This window comes from Anthonomus grandis, chromosome 12 (assembly GCF_022605725.1).
Source record: "Anthonomus grandis grandis chromosome 12, icAntGran1.3, whole genome shotgun sequence".
NCBI lineage: Eukaryota > Metazoa > Arthropoda > Insecta > Coleoptera > Curculionidae > Anthonomus > Anthonomus grandis.
The window spans coordinates 25,936,674-25,963,973 of NC_065557.1; the positions used below are offsets into that span (position 1 = coordinate 25,936,674).

The 27,300-nt window shown below is 33.7% G+C and overlaps 1 protein-coding gene across 7 annotated transcripts in view; it reads left to right on the top strand.

Moving 5' to 3' along the window:
- Positions 1–27,300, top strand: part of LOC126743388 (uncharacterized) — a 347,135-nt gene that overhangs the window by 286,913 nt on the left and 32,922 nt on the right. For all 7 annotated transcript variants that reach the window (XM_050450456.1, XM_050450452.1, XM_050450450.1 and 4 more), the window contains one exon: positions 21,810–21,888. In XM_050450456.1, coding sequence (XP_050306413.1) covers positions 21,810–21,888 — 79 coding nt within the window. The remainder of the gene's footprint in view (positions 1–21,809; positions 21,889–27,300) is intronic.

The following is a 27,300-nucleotide window of genomic DNA, read 5'->3' on the forward strand; positions in this document are numbered from 1 at the left end:
AAAAGGTCCTGCATAGTCGACACCTGTTATGGTAAAAGGACTTGAAGCATTTACTCTGAAATATAAGGTAAATCCGCCATGAATGTTTTTGCAGGTTTAGGTTTATAACGAAAACACTTTATACAGTTTTTTACAATAGATTTAGCCAGAACCATCCCGGATGTAACCCAAAACCTTTGCCGGACAGTTGCTAAAAGTAATTGAGGTCCTGCGTGAAAAAGTCTTACATGCTCAATTTGAAAAATCAGTTTGCTTAAAATATGTTTACTGTCGAGTAGTAATGAATGTTTCGTCTCGAATCTAATAAAGGAATGTTTTAACCGTCCTCCCACTCTAAGTAAACCATCAACATCTAAAAATGGTGTCAAGCTTAACAGTCTATGCTTCGATTTTAAACCTTTGTTTAAATCTAAAATATTAATCTCATTTTCAAAACTTTCATATTGAGCTATCCTTACTAAACTTTTTAAGCTACAGTCCAATTCATTAGTCGTTAAAAGACCATAGCGTCTTATTTTATTACGCAAATTAAAGATAAAACGAAGACAATAAGACCATACCCGAATTAATTTGTCCAAGTTTGAATATCTATTAAAGATATTTAACAAGTTGTTAGACACATTGCACGAAATTTGCGATCTTAATTCAGGCAATTGAATTGATTTCGATAGGTCGAAATGAATTGGCCATTTACATATACCATAAAGAAATGAAGGGCCGTTCCACCACATTGAACAATGTAATAAATCACTTGGAAGAATGCCTCTAGACGCAATATCTGCTGGATTTTCCTTAGTACTAACATAACTCCAACGACTAACATCTGTCAAACTTTGTATTTCTGAGACGCGATGGCCTACAAAGACTTGTAATGTATGTGGCTGTTTATGCAACCAATGTAGAACAATTTGGGAATCACACCACAAATACACGTCAAAATTACAAGAAATGGCCTCAGACACAACCTTGATTAATCTGGCCAATAAAAGCGCGCCACAAAGTTCTAAACGTGGAATGGTTAAAACCTTTAAAGGTGAAACTTTAGTTTTTGAGCATAATAATGAAACTTGAACCTTCCCGGTGTCATCTTCACTTCTTAGATATATAGCAGCAGAATATGCGTGTTCAGATGCATCCGAAAATCCATGCAACTCAATTTTCTTTGCATCCTTAATAATTGCATGTCTTTTAACTTCAAGTCTATTTAAATTAACCAAATCAATTTTAATTTCTAGCCAATCGTTTTCCAAATCAAAGGGAATAGTTGAGTCCCAATCTATTTTTAAAAGCCATAATTTTTGAATTAATATTTTTGCTAAAATGATACAAGGACTTACTAAACCAAGTGGATCATATAACTTGAAAATTTGAGACAAAATTACTCGCTTGGTGACTATTGTATCATTCAACATGTTTATATTAATTTTATAAGTTAATATATCTGTTTTACTAATATACTGAATCCCTAAAGTTTTAATTTGTTCATCTTTTTCTAGGTTTAGAGTACTAAAGGAATGATTTGAATCAAAAATTGTGCTAATTTTAAGTAAAAAATCATTATTATTTGAGTTCCATTTTCTCAAAACAAAAAAGGCAGAATTTAAAATATCAAAGATATCTTTATAAATATCAAAAGCTTCTTGTTCATTCTCAAATCCGGTTAATAAATCATCGGCGTAAATATTTTGAGAAATTATTCTACAAGCAATAGGATATTTATTCAAAAAATCAGTTGCCAATTGCTTTAAGCATCTTATGGCCAAAAATGGTGCACTTATTGTGCCATAAGTGACAGTGTTCAATTCATATACAGAAATAGGATCTGAAGGAGATGTACGCCAGAGTATTCTCTGTAAATGTCTATCATCAGGATGTACCAGGATGCATCTATACATTTTAGCTATGTCAGCAGTAACTACGACAGGATGCATTCTGAATCGTAACAAAATATCTGAAATATCGTTTTGGAGTATTGCTCCTTTAAATTGAATATCATTTAATGATTTTCCAGAGCTTGTCACAGCTGATCCGTCAAACACGGTTCTCAATTTAGTTGTTATGCTATCATATTTAAGGACTTCATGATGGGGTAAATAATAAGATATTTTTGACTCATCTATGTTACGTAATAAACTCATATGTCCTAATTCCTGATATTCCTTTAAAAAAGAATGATACATCTCTTTAAACTCGAAATTCCTACTAAATCTATTTTCTAAATTCAATAATCGCTTGAGAGCCAAATTTTTGGAATCTCCTAATTCATTAACTGACATTTTTAAGGGTAATTTCACGACGAACTGACCATTTGCAGCTCTAGAAACAGTATTAACAAAGTGTTCTTCACATAATTTATCATCCTCAGAATTTAAATGATTGTGACATACCTCCTCCGTATACCAAAACCGTTCTAAACATTCGTGTATTTTCTGAGAATTTACCAAATAGCATTGAGTATTTAGTGCAGCAACAGGTATATGTCCAGAAACAATGTGCCCGAAAACTGTATTTTGGAGTATGGGCATACCTTTACCAAGGTTAAATCTTCCATTAGTGAGCAGATCCCAAAACAGTTCTGCACCAATAAGCAAATCAATTTTGCTTGAAACATTAAAATCTGGATCAGCTAGAATAACATTAGACGGAATTTGCCACTTAGTAACATTAAAATCGAAAATTGGTAAATTGTCAGTAATCCTCTTTAAAACATAACACGAAATATTTGAACTGAAATCACTCGTACAGGAAAAAATGGATAAGTGACACTTCAACCTAATAGGTGTAACTGAATTAGTAATCCCAGAAATATTTATATTTGCCTCTGTGGTTATCAGTCCAAGTTTCTGACATAATTCTTCAGATATGAAACATGATTGACTCCCTGAGTCTAAAACAGCTTTAACTTTATGCATATTACCTTTATTATCCTGAACCTTTATCAGAGCAGTGCTCAATAAAACATAATTGGTGCTCTTACTAGAACAAGATAAAGCCTTGTAAGTTTCTGAGCGACTAATAGAGTTCATCCTTGAATTATTTTCTGGATCTATTCCCAAATTATTTTCCTCATTTACCTTTTGCCTTTGATAATTAGGATCATGTAGTAATACATGATGCCTCCCTTTACAACTTTTACAAGTACGTTTATTCCGGCACCTTGGGGCAAAATGACCTTTTAATAAACAATTACAGCACAACTTTATTTGCTTAATTTTATCCCATCTGTGTGATAGACCCAAATTTAAAAACTCTTTACAATTAAATATTGAATGGTTTTTATCACAAACATTACATGTGTGAGTCTCCTCTCGAGAAAAAAGAGTAAATCTACCGCCTTTACGAAGCTGTGTGGGTTGTTTAGAATCTAATAGGGCTAAGAAATCTGCTCTGTCCTTTAAGAAAGATTTTAAATCCTCCAATGTTGGCTCTAGGTTCTTTGAAAGTTTATGTCTTTCCCACTCTCGGGTGGTAACTTTATCTAACTTTATGACAATAACATAAACAACCAAAGCATCCCAATGCCCAGTTGGGAGAGACAAGGCTGTCAATGCTCTCATATGCTTGTTTACATCATCCAATAAATCACGCAAAGCTTCGGCAGATTCCCTGGCTACTGTCTCAATATTAAATAGGGCTTTAATATGATTATCCTTTAACATGCGAGAATTATCAAACCTAGCACATAGATTTTCCCAAGCAATGTTATAAGACTGCGCAGAAAACTCAACACTACTTATAATTTTAAGTGCATCACCTTGCACACTTGACCGTAAATAATGATATTTCTGAATATCTGTCAAATTATCATTAGTATTAATTAAAGACTGAAAAGTATCTTTAAATTCAAGCCAATTATTCATATCAGAATTAAAAACAGGTAAATTTATTGGCGGTAGCCTTAACTCAGGCTCCCTACTCTTAGATAAGTGATTAACACTTCGTTGGTTAACTGCACTATGTGCTTTAGAGCTAGAACTATTACTACGTTCTTCACTCGAAAATGTTGACAAGATAAACTTTGAATCCGATAAATATTTCGAAAATAAATTCATAAAATCTTCGCGTTCTTTATAATTCTCATCTAAGGCCTCCTCTTCACATAAACTCTCAATGTCAACTTAATAACTCTCAAATTGCTCTAAAATTAGCTCAAAGTTACTAAGTCTAATTTTTAACTCATTCAAAACTTTATCTGTAATCGAAGAGGAATCCCGCTCAAAACTTTTATTAATCGGGTCAAAATAATTAATAAAACAGGTCAATTTATGCTTAACTGAACCACGTTTACGTTTTAAAACCTTAATCTGTTCAGTGTCCGACATTATTATAAAACAACAACAAAATTATGTTTCTAAAAAACCCAAAAATTAATAATAATTAGTTATCAAAAATTACCTTGTTTCACCCACAAGAAAAGTTTAAACCCAAAAAAACATCAATGCAATGGTTATTGGTTAAATTCAATAAATACAGTGAGGCACTTCAAATTGTGAGTCAATTATCTTAACTAAGCCATTAAACCCAAAACTTAAGACATTGGGAATAATAAATCTACGACTCACACAATCACATTTAAATTATACATATAATAGCAAAATTGATCAAATATACACTCCAAATTATTAGCAGTTTATACAGGGAATATGCAGGTTAAACTTCAATAACATAAAACATACCCACATCCCGAAATTGCAAATAATCTTATAACAGGAAATGTGTAGCTATTCTTAAATCAACAAACGTAAAATACCCTTACACTACTTAACAGCACGGCTATTTTATTTACGAGAACATTAACCCTCTAATCTTATTAAATTATCCAAATAAATATCATTTGCAATTGTATCATAAAAAATCATACGTCTATAGCGCGAAAAAATATCAAACACATTTCACGCAAACCTTGGCAACAACTACAAATACGGAACGTAAATTGGAAAGGACTCACTCAAATTAGGTTATGTTCTTGCGGCAAAATTCCACACAAATTATCACTTATTGTAGTCAAAGGATGCGGCTAGAAGGTCCAAAAATGGTTACAACTTCAATAGAGTGGACTGTATTGGTTTTTTGTAATATTTATTTTAATTAAATTACACTTTTTTGTGGTTTAAATGAATTAAATGTGGACTTGTTTACAGCCGTGTACTCTCGTCTTGCCGTGCGTAATGTCACCTCTCGCCGTCGCGGTGGTGCCGTATGTTGCTTTAATTCTCTCGCAGAATAGTTCGACCAATATCAACATAAAATTAAGTTAAAAGAATACGCGAAATCAGTCTATGTCAAACCCTATAGACTTCTGCTATTATATATATTATTCCGATTGGCTATGGGGATGAAAGTCAGTCCGGGTGCATTTGCACGCATGATGGCAGTTGCCATGTCTGGTCTAAATTATGAATACTGTTATATGGATAATATGGATGACTTAATAGTTTTTGGAAGTTCGCACCATAACCAAAACTTAGTTAAGGTCTTCAACGGTTTATAGATGTAAATTTAAAATTGAACCTTGATAAGTGTAGTTTTTTAAAAAAAGAAAATTTAAATTTAGGGCACAACATTTCAGCGGAGGGCGTCTTACCAGATGACGGGAAAACTGAGGTAGTTTCAAAATTTCCGGTAATCAAAAATTCCGAAAAGACCAAGAAGTTTGTTGCTTTTGTAAATTACTACAGGAAATTTACAAAAAATTTCGCAGAAATGGCTTATCCTTTAAATCACTGGTCTCGTAAGGGTGTACCTTTGTAATGGACCGAAGAATGCAAGTAATATCTAATAACTAATATTTAATGCTGACATAGCAATAAGTGTATATATAAGTATATATATAAGTACAATAAGTGTGTATATAAGTAACAGTAACATTAATATAGTCTAAAAGCCTAGTTGCTGTTCATATTATTTGTTCCATAGATTTAAGTACGTTTTTGTGACAATTAAGTTTTTTAAAAGGAACTTCGCCCAGCTGTGTTCTTATTTGGCGCTGCGAACAGGATAGTGTAATTCTGCCCTCTATCGATCTTTCGTTGTGCAAATTAAATTAACAATGTTAAATCTTAGTACACTATCTGAATCTAAGGACCTTCGTGATCGATCGGAATCTCCGTCAAAATCTAGTAAAATTACATTCTAAGTTAATAGCACATTCAACGAGTAAGAAGAAGCAAAAAGTCAGTGACAGTTCGTTTAGTAAAAGTGAGTGAACCTGTGGTAGTGGTGCCAGTGAGAATCGAGCGATCCTGTAGTATATGTAACGCCAGCACATACGGCCACACCAAAGAAAACGACGTCATTTGCCGCCCTTCTTCCTCTAGCAGTTGGCGTTCTAGAAAACTATCCAGCTTTCCAGCCACACTCTATAGGAAGCCCTTTATTCGAGAGCTGTTCTTCATTTTAGCCTCTATGGATTCATCCTTGTCTATACTGTAAGCAGATTGCTGAATTGCCTTTTAATGTCCAGTCCCTCTAACCGTTTACAACAAATTTTGTTAAGGAATAGAGCCTTTTTAGGATTAAATTCAACTCCTAATTTAAATCTTAGCGAAAGTTCTTCAGATCCACAAGAACAATTAGCAGACCTTTTAGAAAATGTAAGTTTAGATTCAGAAGATAATTCTTTAGCAGATAAGACCATTAGACCTGTAATTTATTCAGACATGGAAAACTTAAGATTCCATTCCTTACTTTTATCAACTTTTCGGGAGAACAAACTCACTTAGAGGATTTTATTATCTCTATAAACAATTTTTGTTCTCTATACGATAACGATAATGATGATCAGAAAAAACTGATCGTAGCGGCAAGAAAGTCTAAGTTTACTGATAGAGCAAGAGATTTTTTACTCTCTAGGCCCGACTTAACATCTTGGCCCTTAATTAGGGATTCATTTAAACTAAAATTCGGTCCATTAACTTACCAAATCTTAATGCAACAACTCCAATATGTTAAAATTTATAGGAACGAAAGCATCTTACAATTTGTCGATAGGCTAAAAACTTTTGTACAAAGAATAATAGCAAAAATTAATTGTGAAGTAGATAATAATAGTGCAAAATTAACCCTGCTAAGCCATTTTGAAAAAACATCTGTATTAATTTTAACTGCTAATTCACCACACACCCTCAAAACTTTGCTTATGTTACAGCAGCCCAACACACTTGATGATGCCTATACCCATGTACTCAATTACAATATGATTAAATCGCAAGTAAATTTCACTAATTCCAATTCAACTTTGTATCGCAACTTTTAACCAATTTGTAATACATCCAAACCCGAATAATCGAGTTTCACAAAATCAAAACTATAGATCTACTAATCAGCCTCAAAAATTGAACCCGCATTTAAGACCAATGTTGGCTAGGGAATGTTACAATACAATCTATAATCTAATCTAAAAACCAATATAATCTAGACTCGTTCAAAGACATTATCCTACTAATGCCCAAGTCTTTGGAAAACCAAAGAATGTATTCGCTCCCACACGCAAGCCTGTCTCAGATCACCAAACTCTAATGTGATCTCTACAGCAGGACCAGCCAGAATGTCCTATCAAAGGTAACCTCAACCTCAATGGCGAAACGATAATATTTTCCAACCATCAGGCCCTAAAAACTTCATAGCCGAAGAACTAACCAATGTAAAAATATATCCCGACCACAACAATGCTGATCCTTATGTTCTTAAGCAATCCTCTGATATTAATAAAGCCTCTAACCTCTAAAACTTTGATTATCATTACCATATTCAGGATTTCGATGACCAAAACTACGAAGATACACCCTCCGATCAATATTCTACTGATTCTTCAGAAAAATTTTAGGACGAAGCCTATATCCAACCATTAACTTAAATAATATAGATCAAGAAACAGAGCTGCCCTACTTTCATCTTCCAAAACAACAAATTACCATCCTTATTGACTCTAGCGCTTCCGACTCCATCATTACCCCAAAAATTGCCAATCTATATGCAAACAAAATATTCATTGAACCTTTTGAAGTTACAGCATGTAAAAAGTTTATAAGGAAACCCAAAACTTGAGAATAAATTTATTAGAAGAATTAGGCATTCACGAAACATTTAACATGCGCGTTTTGCACTGGCATAATGACTTTGACGCCCTAATAGGCACAAAAGACCTTAAACGACTTCAAGCTTTTATTAACTATGAAAACAAAACTAACCCTTCATAACATACAAATTCCATTCTCTCTAGCCTACAACAAGATAAGGGCTTGTCCGGAATTTTAATATGAATTCCCTAACCATTCCCGTTGTTCTGGAAAATGGTATTGCTAATTTACCATCCTTAAACATAAAAGACCACATCATCCTTGATTGTGATCCTTTGCCATGAATTTAAATGGATAATGTATTACGAAAATTGTGACCTCTCATTTACCAGTCATACCAACTAGATCCGAACAAAAACTGAAAGACCCATCTATATCAAATCTTTCAGACATCCTCCTGCTATGAACTCCGAACTTCAGTCGCAAATTCAAAAACCATTAGATAATAAAATAAATCGACCGTCAATCTCTCCTTATTCAGCCCCCGTCTGGATAGTGCCAAAAAAAGCCAGACGCTTGTAGAAAAAAAGAGATTCCTTTTTGTTATTAATTATCGTCGTCTAAATGATGACACCCTAGAAGAAATTTGGCCTCTTCTTTCAGATTCATCAGATCGAAATGGATTTAAAATCCATCGAAAAAACAGCTTTCACTGTAAATAACGGACACTATGAATATTTATGTATGCCGTTTGGCCTTAAAAACGCTCCAGCGACATTTCAACGAGGGACGAAATTTTTCGAGAATACTTGTACAAGTTTTGTTTTATGTACATGAACGATATAGTTATCTTTTCAAAATCCTTGACAAAACATATCGACAACATATTTTTTTTTTTTTAAATTAAAAGAAGTGAACCTTAAAGTTCAACCTAATAAGTCAGAATTTGTATGCAAAGAAGTAGCATTTCTTGGCCACATTATCACTCCTAAAGGAATAAAACCTAACACTTTAAAAATTGACGCCATCCAGCGTTATCTCATACCGCAAAACCAAAAGGAAATCAAAGCATTCCTTGGACTCGTTGGATATTACCGGCGATTTATCAAAAATTTTTCCAAAATAACGTTCCCTCTCACAAAATGCTTGCGTAAAGGTTCTACAATTAACCCTAACAATGACGAGTACAAACACGCATTTCAGAAATGCAAAGAACTCATCTCCAACGCCCCAATTTTACAGTTCCCCGATTTCAGTAAACCCTTCAAGCTCACAACAGATGCCTCTAACATCGCTATTGGCAGTGTACTCTCTCAAAACGACCACCCTATAGGTTATTACTCTTGTACCCTCAATTCAGCTGAGAGAAATTATTCCACAATTAAGAAAGAGTTACTTGCAATTGTAGATTCTACAAAGTATTTTCGCCCTTACCTCTATGGTCAACATTTATCTTATCAAAAATCAAAGAACCAAACTCTCGTTTAAATCGTTGGCGACTAAAACTTGAGGAATTCAATTTTGATATCAAATATAAACAAGGAAAAGAAAATCATGTTGCTGACGCTCTTTCAAGGATCGAGCTTAATACCCAAGAAACTAATGAAATTCGAGATACCGAATCAACTGCCCCTAATGCTGATATATCATTTGCAAACCTCTGCGATTTTGTGCTTTTGACCTTGCTGATTTTGAGCCTAATGAACGATACAATGAATGAACAAATAATAAAAATGCAAATCAACCCAATCCCGACCCTCTTAACCCCACAGAACTTGATTTAAATGATGATACTTCTGACATTACGGTTCATTCTAATAATGACAACAGGAAAGCATATCCCAATTTTAAAGCTACCCCTTAACTATGCAAGTAATCGAATTCTCATTGATTATGGAAACGAATACAAAAACGTATATATAAAACCATTTAAGAAAAACCACCATTTCATCAGAATCCCTAAAGTAAATGCTAAAACATACATTTTAAGAATAATCAAGGAAATAATCAAACCAGACATATCGTTTACCATATACATTCCTAATCATGAATTAAAAGTGGAATTTCAAAAACTAGTAAATTCAAATTTAAATCCATCAGCAAAACTCTTGTTTTCGAATATCTATTTAAACGACGTCATCGATGTAAATCGACAAAAAGATATTATTTGCAACTATCACCGAAACAACCATAACGGAATAACTGAAACCTACAATCATATTAAACAAAAATATTACTTGCCCAAACTAAAAGACTCCGTAACATACCTTATTAATAAATGCGAAATAAGCCTGCAAAATAAGTACGAAAGGCACCCTTATAAAATTGCTCATGAAGGCCCCTTATTAGCTGAAAAGCCATTTAAAACTATACATATGGATATCTTTCAATTTTCAAATAGCATTTTTCTAACTATTATTTGACTACTACGACTCCTTTTGAAAATACGCTGAAGCATATTTCATCCCGGATAAAAACTCTGTCACTATAATTGGCAAATTGAGACACTATTTTTTGCACCATAACACCTCTCTAAAAATAGTTGCTGACCAAGGCACAGAATTTAAAAATAACCTTTTAAAAGAGTTTTATCAATTATTCTGTATAGAAGTGTGTTGATTAATTGCGCTGAGTTCAAATAAAAAAATAAAATTAAAAAGTTAACCAACAATGAAAACAAAGGAAAAAAAGAGGTAATTTAGTGAACTGTAAACACATGAAATTAACTAAAAACTTGGAAAACGCTGTTGTGAGACCTTACCTTTTATTATCGGTGGCCGAGATTTACGAATTATCTACACTTTCACGCTAGCAATTTTTCGGTGTCGAGTCGCGACTCTAAACTGTTTGACGATTAGAGCTCGAATTAATCGTGCACTGTTTAGGGCCTCAAAACGAGGAGTTGAAATTCAAGAAAAAAAAAATTAAATTATTTAAACAAATGAAATATTTCCTTAACAAGGTGAGTCAACCAAAGGCATTAAATTTAACTAAAGAAAAAATACCGAGTGATAAAAGAACATGAATTAATATGAACTAAATAAACTAAATGAAAATTATGTGAAAACTTAACATATCGCTCACCAAAATGCATTGCATTTTTCAGTCCTCCGAAAGTGACAAAGGACATAGCTTCACCACAGGTCGCTTTAAAGTCCCATTACTAGTGCGAACAGTAACAACTCTCACTATTCCATCTAAACCTGGATGTACCTCAGTTATGCGGCCCATTGACCAATGCAGGGGAGGGGCCAAATCATTGCGAATTAAAACTAAAGTTCCTGGTGAAAGATTACCACTGGATTTATGCCACTTAGCACGTTGGTGCAACGTATGCAAGTACTCACCAGACCAACGACGCCAAAAATCTTGGTGCATTTTTTGAAGCATTTGCCAACGACCCAATTGACGAACGGGAAGTGAGGTGATATCCAATTCAGGAGGAACACCCAGAGGTCCCAGGGTCAGGAAATGACCCGGGGTTAGAGCAATCATATCATTGGGATTATTACTAAAGGGTGTAAGAGGTCGCGAGTTAAGAAAGGCTTCAATCTGAACCAATACAGTATTTAGCTCCTCATAGGTCAAACATTGCATACCAATGACTCTGTATAAATGAGTTTTTACAGATTTCACTCCGGCCTCCCACAATCCTCCAAAGTGGGGCGCAGAGGGGGGGTTAAAATGCTATGTTATACCTTCAGATGCGGCGGATTTTAAAATAAAATTATTTAACTGCTTGGATGCACCAATAAAGTTGCTACCACAATCGCTGTTTAAATGTTGGCAGCGACCTCGGCGAGCTACAAATCGTCTCAAAACAGCTAAGAAAGCTTCCGAAGATAGACTGGATACCAATTCTAAATGCAAAGCTTTAGTCGCAAAGCAAACAAACAAACATAAATAGGCCTTACTGGTACGACAGCCGCGGTAACGAGACATCATGACATTGAATGGACCAGCATAGTCAACGCCGGTATGAAGAAAAGGTTTTACCTGTGATACGCGGGATGCAGGCAAATCACCCATAGGAGGTTGAATTGACTGAGGCCTACATCTAAAGCATCTAACACATTTACCAAGAATACGACGAATAACGGCTTTAGATGACAATATCCAAAATTGGTGTATAATAAGAAACTAAACACTCTGTCTACCAGCGTGAAAATACTTTAAATGAAAAAAAGTAGCTACAAGCCTTGTAAACTCGTGATTACTGAGTAGGAGAGCGGGATAGTTATTGTTAAACCTTAAAGAAAGTTTTAATCTACTACCGACACGTAGTATCCCAACACTATCTAGGAAAACATTCAATTTTCTAAACGCTTTCGAAGGTATTTTATTTCCTTGAATTAACATTATATCCGAGGAAAAGGTTTGCGACTGAACATGTCTAACCAAAAGCATTAATGCATTGTGGAGTTCTACCAAAGTAAGGTTACCCTCATATTTTTTGCGGGGTAATGAAATATAATGCTTATAGCGAAGAATATAGGCCATAATGCGTTTCAGTTTGTCGAGCGACGAGAACCTTGAAATAAGATTATCCAGAAAACCCTTAAAAGAAAAAATTGAGAGACATGTTTTCTTTTCTTCAGGTAAATCATGTGAAGTTGGAGGAGTGTTTATGAAGGGCATCCAGTTGCGAGTTGAGCTAATTAAAAAACTAGGACCCGCCCACCAAAGCGAACTATTACATAACTCCATAGAGAGCAAACCTCTAGAACCGAGGCCGGCTGGATTATTCTCAGATGAAACATGATGCCAACAAGATAAAGGTAATCTTTCTTGGATAAAAGAAACGCGGTTGCTAACAAAAGTACTCCACCGATGCAGAGAGGCTTTAATCCAAGAAAGTGCTATTGTAGAATCACTCCAGGCGTATATTTTATTGATAACAAAAATTTTTTTTATAAATATCGTAAACATGTGATAGCAAACGAGACAATAGCACGGCCGCACAAAGTTCTAGATGTGGTATATAAAGTGTCTTTAGTGGTGCAACTTTTGATTTTGCACAACAAAAACGAGTGGTTGCCTGACCGTTAGGTAGTAAACTACAAAAGTAAATAACGGCGCAGTAATCCTTTTCGGAGCTATCACAGAAACCATGTAGTTCCAAATTCCACAAACGCTGAATTAAAAACTTGACGAGAAACGTTAAAGGTGAAAGAAAGCCCAGTGGGTCAAAAATTTTTGCCAAATTAGATAACAATAGGCGTTTAGTGCAACCCCTATCCACAGAGTTAAGGAAAAATTGAAACACGTCAGAGGAATGGTTCCAATAAAGACCTAAAATCTTTAGCGGACTTTCTGAATCAAAATTCAGAGAAATGTCCTCATTATACAAATAATAAGAAGGGGGTAAATCAGCTAGCAAGCGAGGATCATTGCTACACCACTTTCGAAGTTCGAACCCTCCTTTCTGCAGCATCAGTACTAAGTCCTTTTGAAGTTTTCTAGAATCTTCAATTGTTGATGAACCTCCAGTTAGATCATCAACATAGAACATGAATTTAAAATAATTTGCAAGGCCTCGGGAAAAATATCCTTTTCCTCTTCAGCCAGAACAAACAATGACTTGATCGCCAAATAAGGCGCGCATGTTAGTCCATACGTTACCGTGAGAAGGCGGTAATCAGCTATAGGTTGATCTTTAGAAAAGCGCCAAACAATTCTCTGATAATCAGTGTGGGCAAGGTTAACGATAATTTGCCGAAACATTTGACGAATATCCGCTAGGAAAACAAATCGATGAATTCTAAAACCAAGAAGCAACGCAAAAATGTCAACTTGCAATTTCGGGCCAGACAGAAGATGATCATTAAGTGACATACCATCTGATGATTTGGCAGAGGCATTGAATACGACACGAAGCTTAGTAGTGGGACTCGAATCCATTAAAACACAGTGATGTAGAATATAGAACGACTTTTTTGAGATTACATCTGAAAATACTAATTCCATATGGTTCTGATCAAAATATTCCTTTATAAAAGCAGCATAATCTACATAAAGCTTCGGATTTTGCTGTAACCTGCGTTCTAACGACAAGAAATTGCGAAGAGCTAATTCTCTACTTCCATAAAAAATAGGCTCATCACCGCGGAAGGGCAAGGAAACCACAAATCGGCCATCTCGATTGCGATACGTAGTTTTACGGAAAATATTTTCGCATTTCTCGTCCTCGGGAGATAAAACTTTGACATGTGGTACTTCTTCAACTTCCCAAAACTTCTGCATAGTATCATTAACTGATGCCTGATAGCAAAGAAGCGATTGTGTAGCGATAGCTGAAGAGTTGGAAACCGTTTTACCCATCAATATAAAACCAAAAACAGTGTTAATTCCCACTGGTTCATTATAGTCACCGGTAAGTCTACCCTCCAGTAAAATATAGGGAAGCAATGGAGCACCTATTAATATTTCAATAGAGCTAGGAGTATCATAGAAAGGGTCAGCCAAAGACGCGCTGCGTAAATGAGGCCAGTTTGCGGCAGAAATAGGATGACTAGGTAATAGCCCGCAAGTTTTTGGAAGAACTGCAGCTTCCAAATCAAAATTCGGAGTGAATTTATTACAAGGTCGAATCTTGGTAAATACACTTCTTGCACAGTTTTGTACATGAACTTCTCCAATACCTTGAACGGAGCAAGGCGTCTTATAGGAAGTAAGTCCAAGACGTTTAACACAATTTTGTGAGATAAAGTGAAGTTGCGAGCCAGAATCAAGCAATATTCTAATTTTCTGAAATGTTCCTGACCCATCTAACATATCTATAAGAACCGTAGAAAGCAGCACAATTATAATTCTAGTGAATTATAATTGTTAAGGCTACTCGCTACCAGATGCGAAGAATTGGTAGACCTGCAGTCCGCCTGAGAGCTAGATGGTTGATCGTTGTGGATGGAGCTGGTTGATGAGAGTGCGGGTGGTGTAGTACTGGCGCTACTACCAGAAAAATAATTTCTCTCAAAATGAAGTAAGGTATGATGCTTTTGTTTACATTTATGACAAACATGCGGCGATTTACATTCTTTGACAGAATGACTACTACTTAGACAATTTAAACACATTTTCAGCGATTTTACAAGTTGGTATCTATCATTAGGAGTTTTTGTTAAAAAGATAGGACAACGATAAACAGAATGTGCTGTTTTACAAATAGCACAACTGCTAGATTTAAATTGCTCAGTGCCTAGAAGAGCAACCTTGGAATTTGAGAAGCGATCCTTTCTCTTAAATGATTTTTTATCTTTTCCATGAAGGGCCGAGCAAACATTGTCGAGAGCGGCACAACGCTTATGTAGAGAGGTTGTAAGCTGTTGAAATGATGGAGGAGTATGTGAATCATATTGCAATTCGAATTCAGTAGCAATAGAAACATGTAAGCGTTTAAGCAACATCTGAACCAAAATGAAATCCCATGAAGCTACAGGAAAGTTAAGATTTCCTAATGCAGCAAGATTATCAGAAAATGTATCCAAAAGTTGTCTTAACTCGGCAGGATTCTCAGTTGTGAGTTTGGGGGTATTTTCGATAGCTGCCCAGTGTGTGGCCGCAACTAAACGAGGGTTTTCATATCGCTTAACTAGCATTTCATAAGCGGTTGTGTAATTGACATCTGTCATCGGTAACTTCTGAAACAAGGTCAGAGGCTGACCACGTAAGAAACTCAAAAGATAATTAAATTTTTCTATGTTACGCAAAGTACTGTTATTATCAATCAAGGCATCAAACATATCTTTAAAAGTGGCAAACTGTGTAATATTTCCAGAAAAGGATGGAATCTCTAATTTTGGCAGTGTTACATGGGACTGTCAATGATTCTCCAAACAGCTCAAAATAAATCAATTTAATATACCAAAAATCTTTTTGAAATGAGCTTCGTACCGCGTCTTGAATTGATCCTCATCATCTAGAATGCAACTAATGACAACGTATTGCTGCTTGAAAAACTCAGTTCTAATTGATTCCAAAATATCATAACTCAATTTAAAGATTATGCGTTGTGAAGTGTCTTCTTTAGCACTTCTCGATATATTAAGAATATCCGATAGACGATTAAATTCAGTTTGTCTAAGAACTTTGGCTCTTTTCAGTTTATTTAGTTTCGGACATCCTACTATATCCGAAAAAAAAACGAAGAAAACAGAAGAAATTAAATGAATTCAGAAGAAAATTTCAAGGCAAGAAACGGAGTCTCAAGACCGACTTTAGACTGGCTATAAGAAAACGAGAATGATGTTGTGTACTTGTGACACCCTGTTAAAACCAATATAAAAATAAAACCTGCTAGAAAAAAATATGTGCACTGTTTACGTTTAGATATAATCCTGCAAAAGAATTCAACTTGAAAAACGACCTGTGTTGATTTAAATGATAATTCATAAATTCTTGTTAAGAAAAATGCGATGAAATGTTTGCGATCGATATTTAAACTATCTGCAAACCAACTAAAGATGAAATGAACAATGGAATGTATTTTTGAAATTGAAAAAGAGAAGAAAATTGATCAACTAATTAATTGTACTTTTTAAGCCTATATGATTGAATTAACTGGGCGGTTTATTCTATAAAATTATAAGTTAATTTTCAAAAGACCAAAGTGTGAATAGCAAAAAATGCGGTTCGAAGTGACCAAAAATAATGTTGATTAATTGCGCTGAGTTCCAATAAAAAAATAAAATTAAAAAGTTAGTTAACTCACGATGAAAAAAAAAGGAAAAAAAGAGGTAATTTAGTGTACTGTAAACACTTAATGAGATTAACTAAAAACTTGGAAAACGCTGTTGTGAGACCTTATCTTTTATTATCGGTGGCCGAGATTTACGAATTATCTACACTTTCACGCTAGCAATTTTTCGGTGTTGAGTCGCGACTCTAAACTGTTTGACGATTAGAGCTCGAATTAATCGCGCACTGTTTAAGGCCTCAAAACGAGGAGTTAAAATTCAAGAAAAAAAAAATTAATTAAATTATTTAAACAAATGAAATACTGTCTTAACAAGTCTTAAGTCTTAGTCTTAACAAGAAAAAATACCGAGTGATAAAAGAATATGAATTAATATGAACTAAATAAACTAAATGAAAATTAAATAAAAACTTAACAAAGTGCATTAACAACCCCTGGCAATTTCACATCAAACAGCCCCGTAGAATGACTACATTCCAAGAGTGGAGTAGAGACTAGAAAAATTATGAATCTTAAAAGTGCAGAACCCAGAGGAAATACCCCAAGCATTAATGACTTCCGCTGTGCTAATCTATAACCAAAGCATAAATTCTACCACTGGCCACTCTTAATTCTCCATCTTATATGACCCTTATCTTAATGAACCCAACCTTGACAATGATCTTACGATATTCGAACAATGCAACAAAAAAAGGAAACAAGAACTCGCTCCCTTTCATGACGCAGTATATAAAAAGGCGTATCAAAAACAAACCAAAAATCAGCCAGCGTTTAAACAAAAGCATAGAACAAATCCCCCAACTAACGCTAAATCAAACCGTATACAAGAAAACCACCCATAGAAATAAGATAAATTCTCAATTCATATCTACAAAATTGACTAAAATAACTGGAAACAAAATAATAGCTATTTCAAAGAAAAAACCAACAGCGACGCATATCCGAAAGATCAAAAGAATAAGAAAAAATCCAATTACTTTCCAGCCTCCTGATCCTGACCCTTCGGAGCCAGATCAACCCTTGCCATAATGAGCATAGTAATATATCACATTCCCAACTGTATTATATATCAAAAGCTTTACAAGACACCTATGATGACACACACCTTTGCAAAGTTAAATTTGTATAAAAACAACTCAATACCTAAAAATCGTAATAAACGCGGCTTAATGAACTTCCTGGGAAGCGGCATCAAATTCATAACTGGTAATCTAGACAATAGTGACCTGGAGACTATATCGCAAAACTTGCACAATTTAGAACAACATCAAATGAACACTATGCAGAAAATCAATGACCTTAGTTCTCTGCAGGAAACATAGTAAATAATTTCGAGAAAATTTTTTTAAATATTAATGGAAACGCAGAAAAATTTAAAACCGAAATACAAAACCTTTATGGCGAAATTAATTTGCTATTATTACTGCAAAGCCAATATACACAGATTATAAGTCTTAAGGAGTTCTTAGAAAAATTATTACGAATAATTTCTTTTGCTCATCTAGGGACTCTAGATCTCGAAATATTGAGTTTTAAAGAAGTTGAAGAAATTTGGCAATATATTGAAAAATACTATCCCGAAAATGCTCTATGGCCTCTAAAACATTTATCTGAATTAACACTAGTATGTAAGACTGGCCTCCTAGTTTTAAGCGATTTGGCAATTCCAGCAATCACAATACCTATTTTCGAACAAAAACTATGTGATTTAAAATGTGTATATCCTATACCAAATAATGAAACAAAAATACATGTTAGTCCTAAAAGATATTATTGTACTAAAATGTGGTAAAGCCAATGCTTAGAAATCAATTCCAATTGGATGTGCTCTGATCCCATTGCTAATAGAGAAAAATGGATGATTCGTTTCTAAAAATACTCCTTATCCTCAAATAATATTTCTTTTACTATATCCAAAATTGAAAAAATCCAACCGACAAATCTGTCCCTCAACTTGCAAATTAGACATCTGGAAAATCCTAGAAAAATCCAGGAAGACTTAATGGAAACTTGGCAACCCCAGACGTTTTATACCCTATGGAATACCGCCCACACTGTACTCGTAATTACTTGTATTATATCTGTATGCATCTTAGGTTTAGTAATTTACTTTTAGCAAAAGCAAAAACACCTTAAGGCCATTCCAACAAAGGTTTTAGAAAAATTGATCAACGAGGACGCTGAATGTTCTCACGGAAAAGTGGAAGGGTGGAGGAGTAATATCTAATAACTAATATTTAACGCTCACGTAGCAATAAGTGTATAGTATATATAAGTAACCGTACCCCATTAAACAGTAACATTAATATAGTGTAAAAGCCTAGTTCATATTAATTGTTCCACAGACTTAAGTACGTTTTCGTGACAATAAAGTTTTTTAAAAGGAACTTCGCCCAGCTGTGTTCTTATTTTGCGAAAAATCATTTCAGTCATTATAAAAATGCACTTATAAAATCTACTATACTACAATACCCAAAGTTTTCGCAAAATAACCAGTTTATTCTTACTACCGATGCAAGTGGTATCTCAGCGGTGTTAGCAAATTGTAATAATAAACCCGTAGCGTACATGTTTGCGTTGCATTTCGTAATCTAAATAGGGCAGAGAAAAATGATTACACAATTGAAAAGGAACTTTTGGGAATAGGTTGGGCTGTTAAACATTTTAGGCCATATATCTATGGCAAAAAATTTAAGATATTAACAAATCATAAATCGCTAATATATTTATTCAATTTGACCAACCCCTCTAGGAGGCTTGCCAAGTTTAGACTAATATTAGAGGAATATGACTTTTCGGTCGAATATATACGGGGTGCGGAAAATGTAGTAGCTGATACATTGTCACGAGTAACAATAGATAGTGGAACGATAAATGTTATGACTCGTGCGCAAGCGCATGAGTTCGAATGCATCCTACCCCACATAATGGCAGATTTCAATGACGAGTGAACTTTTTTTCTAAATGGACTGGTAAACCGGCATAACTGTAGATAATGAAAATCCACATTTTTTCCGAGAGGATCATACTCAGTATCCTGGAAAAAATTTAATGTATGGACAGAAATTTATGGTAACGAAATCATCGGGGCATTTTTTTGGAAGAAAATTTTACTGCAGAAATTTATTTAGATCTCTTTCGAAAATACAATATATCCTGTAATCGTCTAATCTTTGGAAGACTAAGTGTATGAAAATGGTGTTAGGATACTAAACGAAAATAATTTGTATTGCCAACAAGATGGGGCTTCTCCGCAATACGCTTTAACAGTTCGAGAGTGGCTTAATAAACTTAATGATAAGGTGTGGATTGACTGGTGTGGTGCAATTGGATTGCACGGTCTTCAGACTTAACGCCACAAGATTTTTTCCTTTGGGGGTATTTAAAAAGCAAAGTTCATATAACCCCACCTGATAATATTAATGGTTTAAGGATCGAATTACTCGCAAATGTAGAGATATTAGTGGACAAGCACACAAGGACACACAAATTAAATTTTGTGATCTGATTAAATTGTTTATTTTTCAAACACATTTTTACACCCTTACTGTTTATCAGTCTATAAACTTACATTTTTGATACACTGTTGGGTGGTAGATTGTATGCTCTTTAAAATAATCTATCACATTATAAGATAGCCAAAGTATGACGTCGAGAAAATATTCATTATTACTTGACATTGTAGCTTTCTATTCGCTGGTAGGTAACCCGATTTAATTTTTTTAGCACTGTTGACTAGACATTTTACTGCTGCTTACAATATTGTGTCATACGATGGAGGATCCTATTTAACATATCATAGACGTATCAAACGTTAGCTGGAGGTAAGGAGGTGATTGACATTGACAAATGTCCCCTGTATATCTAGATAGACTGGTCCGTTTTGAAATGAAAGCACTGTATATACAGTGAAGACGTAGAGTATAAAATTCATGTGACATGATATTATTTATATTATGTTATGATATTATTGTAGCACTTATCTGATTCAACCGTAAAATTTAGAAATATTTGATTAATTTAACTGAGACGATTTAATTTATTTATGAATATGCAATTAGTTGCAAGAAGTATGTTTTACGTTCACATTAAATTAAGTAAATTATCCTAATAGAACACTTCCATTAAGAGGTCCTAGTTGCTGATTCTCCTGGGTCAAACCTGCTCTCGTGATTGGTTAATTTTTGTTTGAGGGATCAAAGTATTTTTTATTCAATTCTCTGTTAATGGAAGCCGTTATAACTGGCTTCCTTCTTGGTTAGGGACTATCAGGTAGTTCTCGGATGCTAGTTGGTTTTACGCATGCTAACTATTTATAGTTATTTAATTTAATAATAACGAGATCAACTATCGAAAAACAAAAAAAGGAGGTGTAAGGGTACTATATAAGAAAACAAAAGAAAAAATTTAATTTACAAACGATACAATGTTTGCTATTTGTGAAAAACTGGTACAAAGATCTTGATCAATAACAGAAAGATACAGAATGAATGTATGAAATTTATTATTGTTATTGGTACTATCCTGAAGTCAGAATGCCCAACCAACATTTTGACTGAGCAAGTCCATATTATAGGAATTTATCGGAAATATATGATGCACCACAATCTACTTTCTTTACCGCTCCCAACTTTATTTGGAAGTTTAAAATTAGATTTAATCCTCAAATTTTCTTAGGAATTAAAACGATAACCAATATTATTTAAATCAAAATAGATAAAAATAAAGACAATATCTATTTTTTTTGATTAGCCTTCATTTTTATAACATTTCTCTACTTAACATATTTTCCCTGGCTACTTGATGATCAAACCTATTTCAGAACCACTTCTTAATAACATTTACTCAGTTTATTTATTTTATTCAGATTTTTTATATAGAATTTTTGATGAATAATAACTTTTTAAAAATTTAATTTAATTTCAAAATAATTTTACACATTAAAAGGGGTTTAACTATCTCTTTACCTATTATTTAAAACTTATATTTTAAGTAGCTAACGTAAAAAAAATATTAGATTTATACTCTGTATTACATTAAATTTTTATTACCGAGAATAATGCATTTAATTATACTATACCGGCTATTATTTTTAGGAGAAAATATATGAGCTCGAACGTTGTAATGTACAAATAGTGCCTAACAAAACCAATAACAAGTACAAAATCATTAAAAGTAAGTATTTCTTAACTATTATGCGCATATTGCCATATAATTTTTTTACAAAATTACCATGGCATAAGCATTAGCTTCTAAAGTAGCAAAATTAGTATAATATAGAAAATATTCCCTTAATTAATCAGAACATTTTTATAATCCCCTAAAGAAGAACTGCTATTAATTATAGGAATTATCCTGGAATAAGACAGTATTAATCTGTTTATATGGAAAGTTTACGGTCTTTTTCGACTTAAGAATTATTTATATTAAATCGATTTATCTATTTTATTATAAAAGACATCTTATACAATAAGAAGACATATTTTGTTAGAGTAAAAATAATCAGTTAACTGCCTATGTTTATCTATTATTTATTATTTTTTATCATCTTTATTTCTCACACTTAATCTTCATGTCCGACGTGATTTTTAATATGTGGGACGGAAAACGTAAGCCTTTGGTATGTAATAAAGCTTTTATTTCAAAATTTAATTTTGTATAATGATAAAGATATAAAAAACATTTTGAGAATTATAACATGATTGTTAGGTTATTTATATATTAAACAACTATTTTTTTCGATAATTATTTACAAAACGGTTTTCAGCTTTTTTACCAATAAAAGGGATATTTCTTGTTTAGACACTTTGTGTTGATTATAATTTGCTTTTTTTTGTAAATGAAAGCCTAAAAATGTAGAAAGACAAGTTCCCGTAAAATCGGCAAAATTTTGTGAATCGTTCATTCTGGTTCTATATATGTCTTTTCTTCTTATTATAAAGATTTAATTACGTATGTCTTAGATTACATGGCTAAATGATTCTAGACACTTTGTTAAAAGGCGCGGTTGCCATGTCTCTTCTGAAACAAGAATATTTTCTCTGTTTATATAAATAGAGTGGAGCTGGCTGTTATCATGTTAGAAAAAAGGCAAATCAAAAAGAAACTCAAAATAGTAAAAAACTATCTTGAAATATATAATTGCTGACAGTTGTACTTTTACAATCAGGGAGTTTGTAGTGATGAGTTCCATTCTACTCCTTACGGAAAGCGTCGAAAATGTGTTACAAAAGAAAAACCAAGAAATCGTCGTGGTTTTATAAGGCTCATTTACCTTTGAAAGACATTGTCTATTTAATTGTGTTATGGCTACGGCTGTCCTATGCACGTCAAAGGCTGGTAATGAGGGAGTTAAAGTGTAGTTCTCACAAATATGTGGATTGGAGTTTCTTTTGTAGAGATGTTTGTATAAAATGGGCCACCGATAATTCTACAAAACTTGGAGGGTTAGGAAGAGTTGTATAGAAATTGATGAAGCAAAACTTGGAAAAAGAAAATACAACAGAGGAAGAAGAATAGAGGGTCACTGGGTTTTTGGAGGCTTTGAAAGGGAAATCAGAAAGGTGTTTCTTGTAATAGGACTGCCGAAATCTTATTAGGAGTCATTGGACAATAAATATTGCTTCATTCAATAAATTTAGAAAAAATAAACAGATAACAATAAACAGATAACATAAATTTAGATAACAATAAACAAAGAAATATCATTCAATTAATTTTGTTGTTCGTCATGACCCCACTGTGCACACTCAAAAAGTAGAACGAACTTGGCGAAACGTTCGCGAAGGAATTCCACTGTTGGAAGAAAAGAAATAAGTTAAATAGGTTTCCAACACGAGGGTATTGTTTAAAAAACTAACAATTTAAAAAAATGTTTTCAATGCTATCTAAAATTGTTATAAAACTTTGACAGTTAATAAGTATATGGTTTATAGTATTCTGTAATTTTAGCAGTATTGAAATATCAGTTATTGTTTTATTCATTTTCAAAGTGATTAACATGTGCCTGTAAAGATTTTTGATTTTTATTTAATATGCCTATAATACTACATATAAGCATATACAGTGTGTCCCACTTAAGGGTTAGCCACTCCTCTAAAATTTTTGTTTCTTGACCAATTTTCAAAAACTTTTTTTTGTTGGATAGATGGTCAAAAATGGCACTTATGAGCCGAGTTCGACATTTAGAGAAAGCAGATCATGGCCTACTGTATTCAAGTTTGAAGTGCGAAAAATCGAGAAGTAGTATTAGCGATAGTTATTTTTGAAAAATGGTACTGGATTATTGTTCAGGACCACTTAAAACATAAGTGTACCAAATTTGGTTATGATAGTATACAGGGTGTTGAAATAAATTGGAGTCAAATTTTTAAAAGGCGCAGTAACATTCTTAATCAAATACGAATATTTTTTAAATTTTTGGCTAATTGGCATGCGTCTTGAGAACACAAAGGTTGGAAATATCCTTAAATAAACAACAATCGATCATATTATCATTCTATTTTGGGCTTTACAATAATACAACATCATTTATAAATTTTTTAGTTTTATTTCATTGTTAGGTTGCAATTCACACTTCACTAGTTACTTAATAATGTAATGTGGGCTAAGCAGCAAAAACTGAAAATAATTACCTTAAGGAATTACCTAACACCAAAGATAATAATACTACTAGTATTTTATCTTTGCTCACACAACACTCAAATTTAAAAATGAATGCCACAAAACTAAATATTAGTTCCTTCAATATGTCCTGCATTAATTCTTATACATTTTTCTATGCGTCTTCTGTTGTTTACTACCACCCTTCTTAACTGTACCCTGCTTATTTCATTACACTCTTGTCTAATGCGCTCACAAAGACCATGTAGAGTTTGCGGTCTTGATTTGTACACTTTGTTTTTAAGGATTCCCCAAAGAAAAAATCTAAGGGAGAAAGGTCGGGGGAACGTGCTGGCCACTGAATTAATGGACTGTTTCGTCCTATCCATCGATTCGGATAATTCTGATTTAGCCAATTCCGCACTACCACTGCATTGTGGATAGGCGCACCGTCAAATTGTATGTGTAAGTTTCTTGTTTCGGCTAACGGCAAATCATCGATTACGTCACTAAAATCACCTTTCAGGAAAAAATTAAGTCCATTTAGATTTTCATTAAAGAAAAACGGCCCGATTATACGTTCGTTCAAGATACCGCACCATACGTTAATTTTCTGCGAATACTGCCTTTTACATTGTATCACCCAATGGGGATTTACGTTACTCCACATTCTAATATTTTGAGATGACACAATGCCGTTTGTAGTAAATGTTGCCTCATCGGTGTATAAAATATTTTTCAAAAATGTAGGGTTAGCCAAATACTCGCCTTGTAACCAGGGTTGGCAAAACGAAAAACCCATTTAAAAAACCCACAGGGTTTTTGTGCCAAAAAACGACCTATACAAAAACCCAACACAAAAACCCTTACGAAAGCCCAAATAATTTGAGATGTTTAAAAAAAAATGAAAAATGAGACAAAATTGAGATACTTTTTTTATAGTATTTAATAACAAAATATAATGACATTCTTATTCCTAAGTTTTATCAACAAATCGGGTTTCTCACTTTTTCGTAAGGAACAAAATTAAATAAATAATTTCAATTGGAAACAGAACAGAAAGGTACTAATAGACCAGTCTTTAATATTCTTATTCCTAAGTTTCAAAAAATCAATTTTTACATTAAAATATAAAAAACAAAACAAAACGCCGCTCTCTTTTTTAAAATGGTTCATTTTAATTATTTTTACCTGCATTTCTGCCTTATATGGCAGCAACTTATTCCGAAGATCAGTCCACATCAAACCATAGGAACTAAAGATTCTTTCCAGAGCTGCAGAACTAGCAGGGCAAGAATGTAAGTTTGCAAAAAATGTTCATCAAAATACGATCTGAATCTGAATTTTGAGCTGTAGAAGTAATCTTAGTTTTTACAATTGACCACCATTTGAATGCAGATATGTTTTTTATCACGCTTTCCTTAAAAAGTGATGATTGATAAATATCTTCATCCTTTATTCGGAATAATAGATAACCTTGGAAAAAATCTTCGTGATTCTCAAGTAACCAAGCCTCTGCCTCATCCTGGTATTTTTTTCTAGGTTTTGTCCATATAGTTAGGATCAGTTAAAAAACATAGAAAGTGGAAGGGTCGTATTGCCTCCTCAAATCTTTTTTTAATGTCTTCAATGCAGGGGTGACGGCATCGGCGAGAGTAGTTTGGTCACTCTGGAATTTATCTAAGGCAGTACCAACTGCCTGTAGTTGTTGCTCTAAGTTAAGTGCATTTTTGTATAAATTAATGTCGTAAATTTTTCTTATAATATGCTGATCAAGAGACTCTGGATGTTCTTTTGAAATTTCTCGGTACATTAGGTAGTTAGCATTAAAGGTACTTACACAGGCCAAACTGCGAATTCCAACGGGTATCATTAGCAATTTGAGGCATTAAACCCCCTTTAAGTTTAAGAATTCCGTGAGATTTATGGTGATTTCTGATATATGTCTGTATTTCTACCAAGTGTTTGAGGACAGTTTGTAGCGAAACAATTTTTTCCAATAGATTTAAATAATGTGCATTACATCCATAGGTTAGTATAGAGGGATATTTCTCTGCAACCATTTTTCTAAATTTCTTCATTTTATTTTCATTGTCGGTATACTATTACTTAAATTAAATTAAATTAAACTATTGCAAAAACGTCTTTATTGTATAATTCCTTACATTGTTTAATCGCACCTTCAGCGATTTCAAAATGATATTTAGATGTTTTTTTGTCATCGATGCAATCTAATGAAGATAACAAAAAGAACTATTTCCGGTGTGAATGCTTGTCGATATAATTGGATCGTTTCTAACACTAGACCATCCATCGAACATCAGAGTAACTGGTCTATTTCCCTCGGTCTGCATTAGAACTTCCCTTATTTCTTTTTCATAAACCTCGTAAACTTCATCCAGCAAGTTTTCGGCAATTTGTCTCCTGTTAGGAGGTGTATAACCTGGTCGAAGGGATTGGATCATCTCAATAAAAGATGGATATTCAACTGTGGAAAATGAGAGATTGCATGTATAAAAACATTCTGCAATTTTGTGGTCCAACTTATGTTTTTCTTCCTTTGATGTTTTCACGACTACTTTGTCCAAAACTGTTTGTTTTCTTCTTTTAGGAGTCATTGTAACTGTAACATCGTACAGTCACTGTCACTCAATTGGGGGGATTCTCTATCTTGTTCTGGACTTTTCCTGTTTTTTTTGTGCTTTCTGTTGTAGGGCACGAGGAAAAAGAACTATTGTCATCATCTGATAATCGCAAAGGAACTACCTGGCTCTCCAGATACAACGAACACTTTCCAAGATGTGCTTTAATCCTCTCTATTTTTCCCGTCAGTTTTTGAGGACAAAATTTGCACTTGAGTGTACCATCTGTTAATCGAATCACATATTCCCACTCCACAGATTTGTGACGACCCCCTCCGTAATAGTCCCCACCTTTTTTTAACCCTTCCTTTATTGTCTTGCTTTTTAGCTACCTTTGCACTTG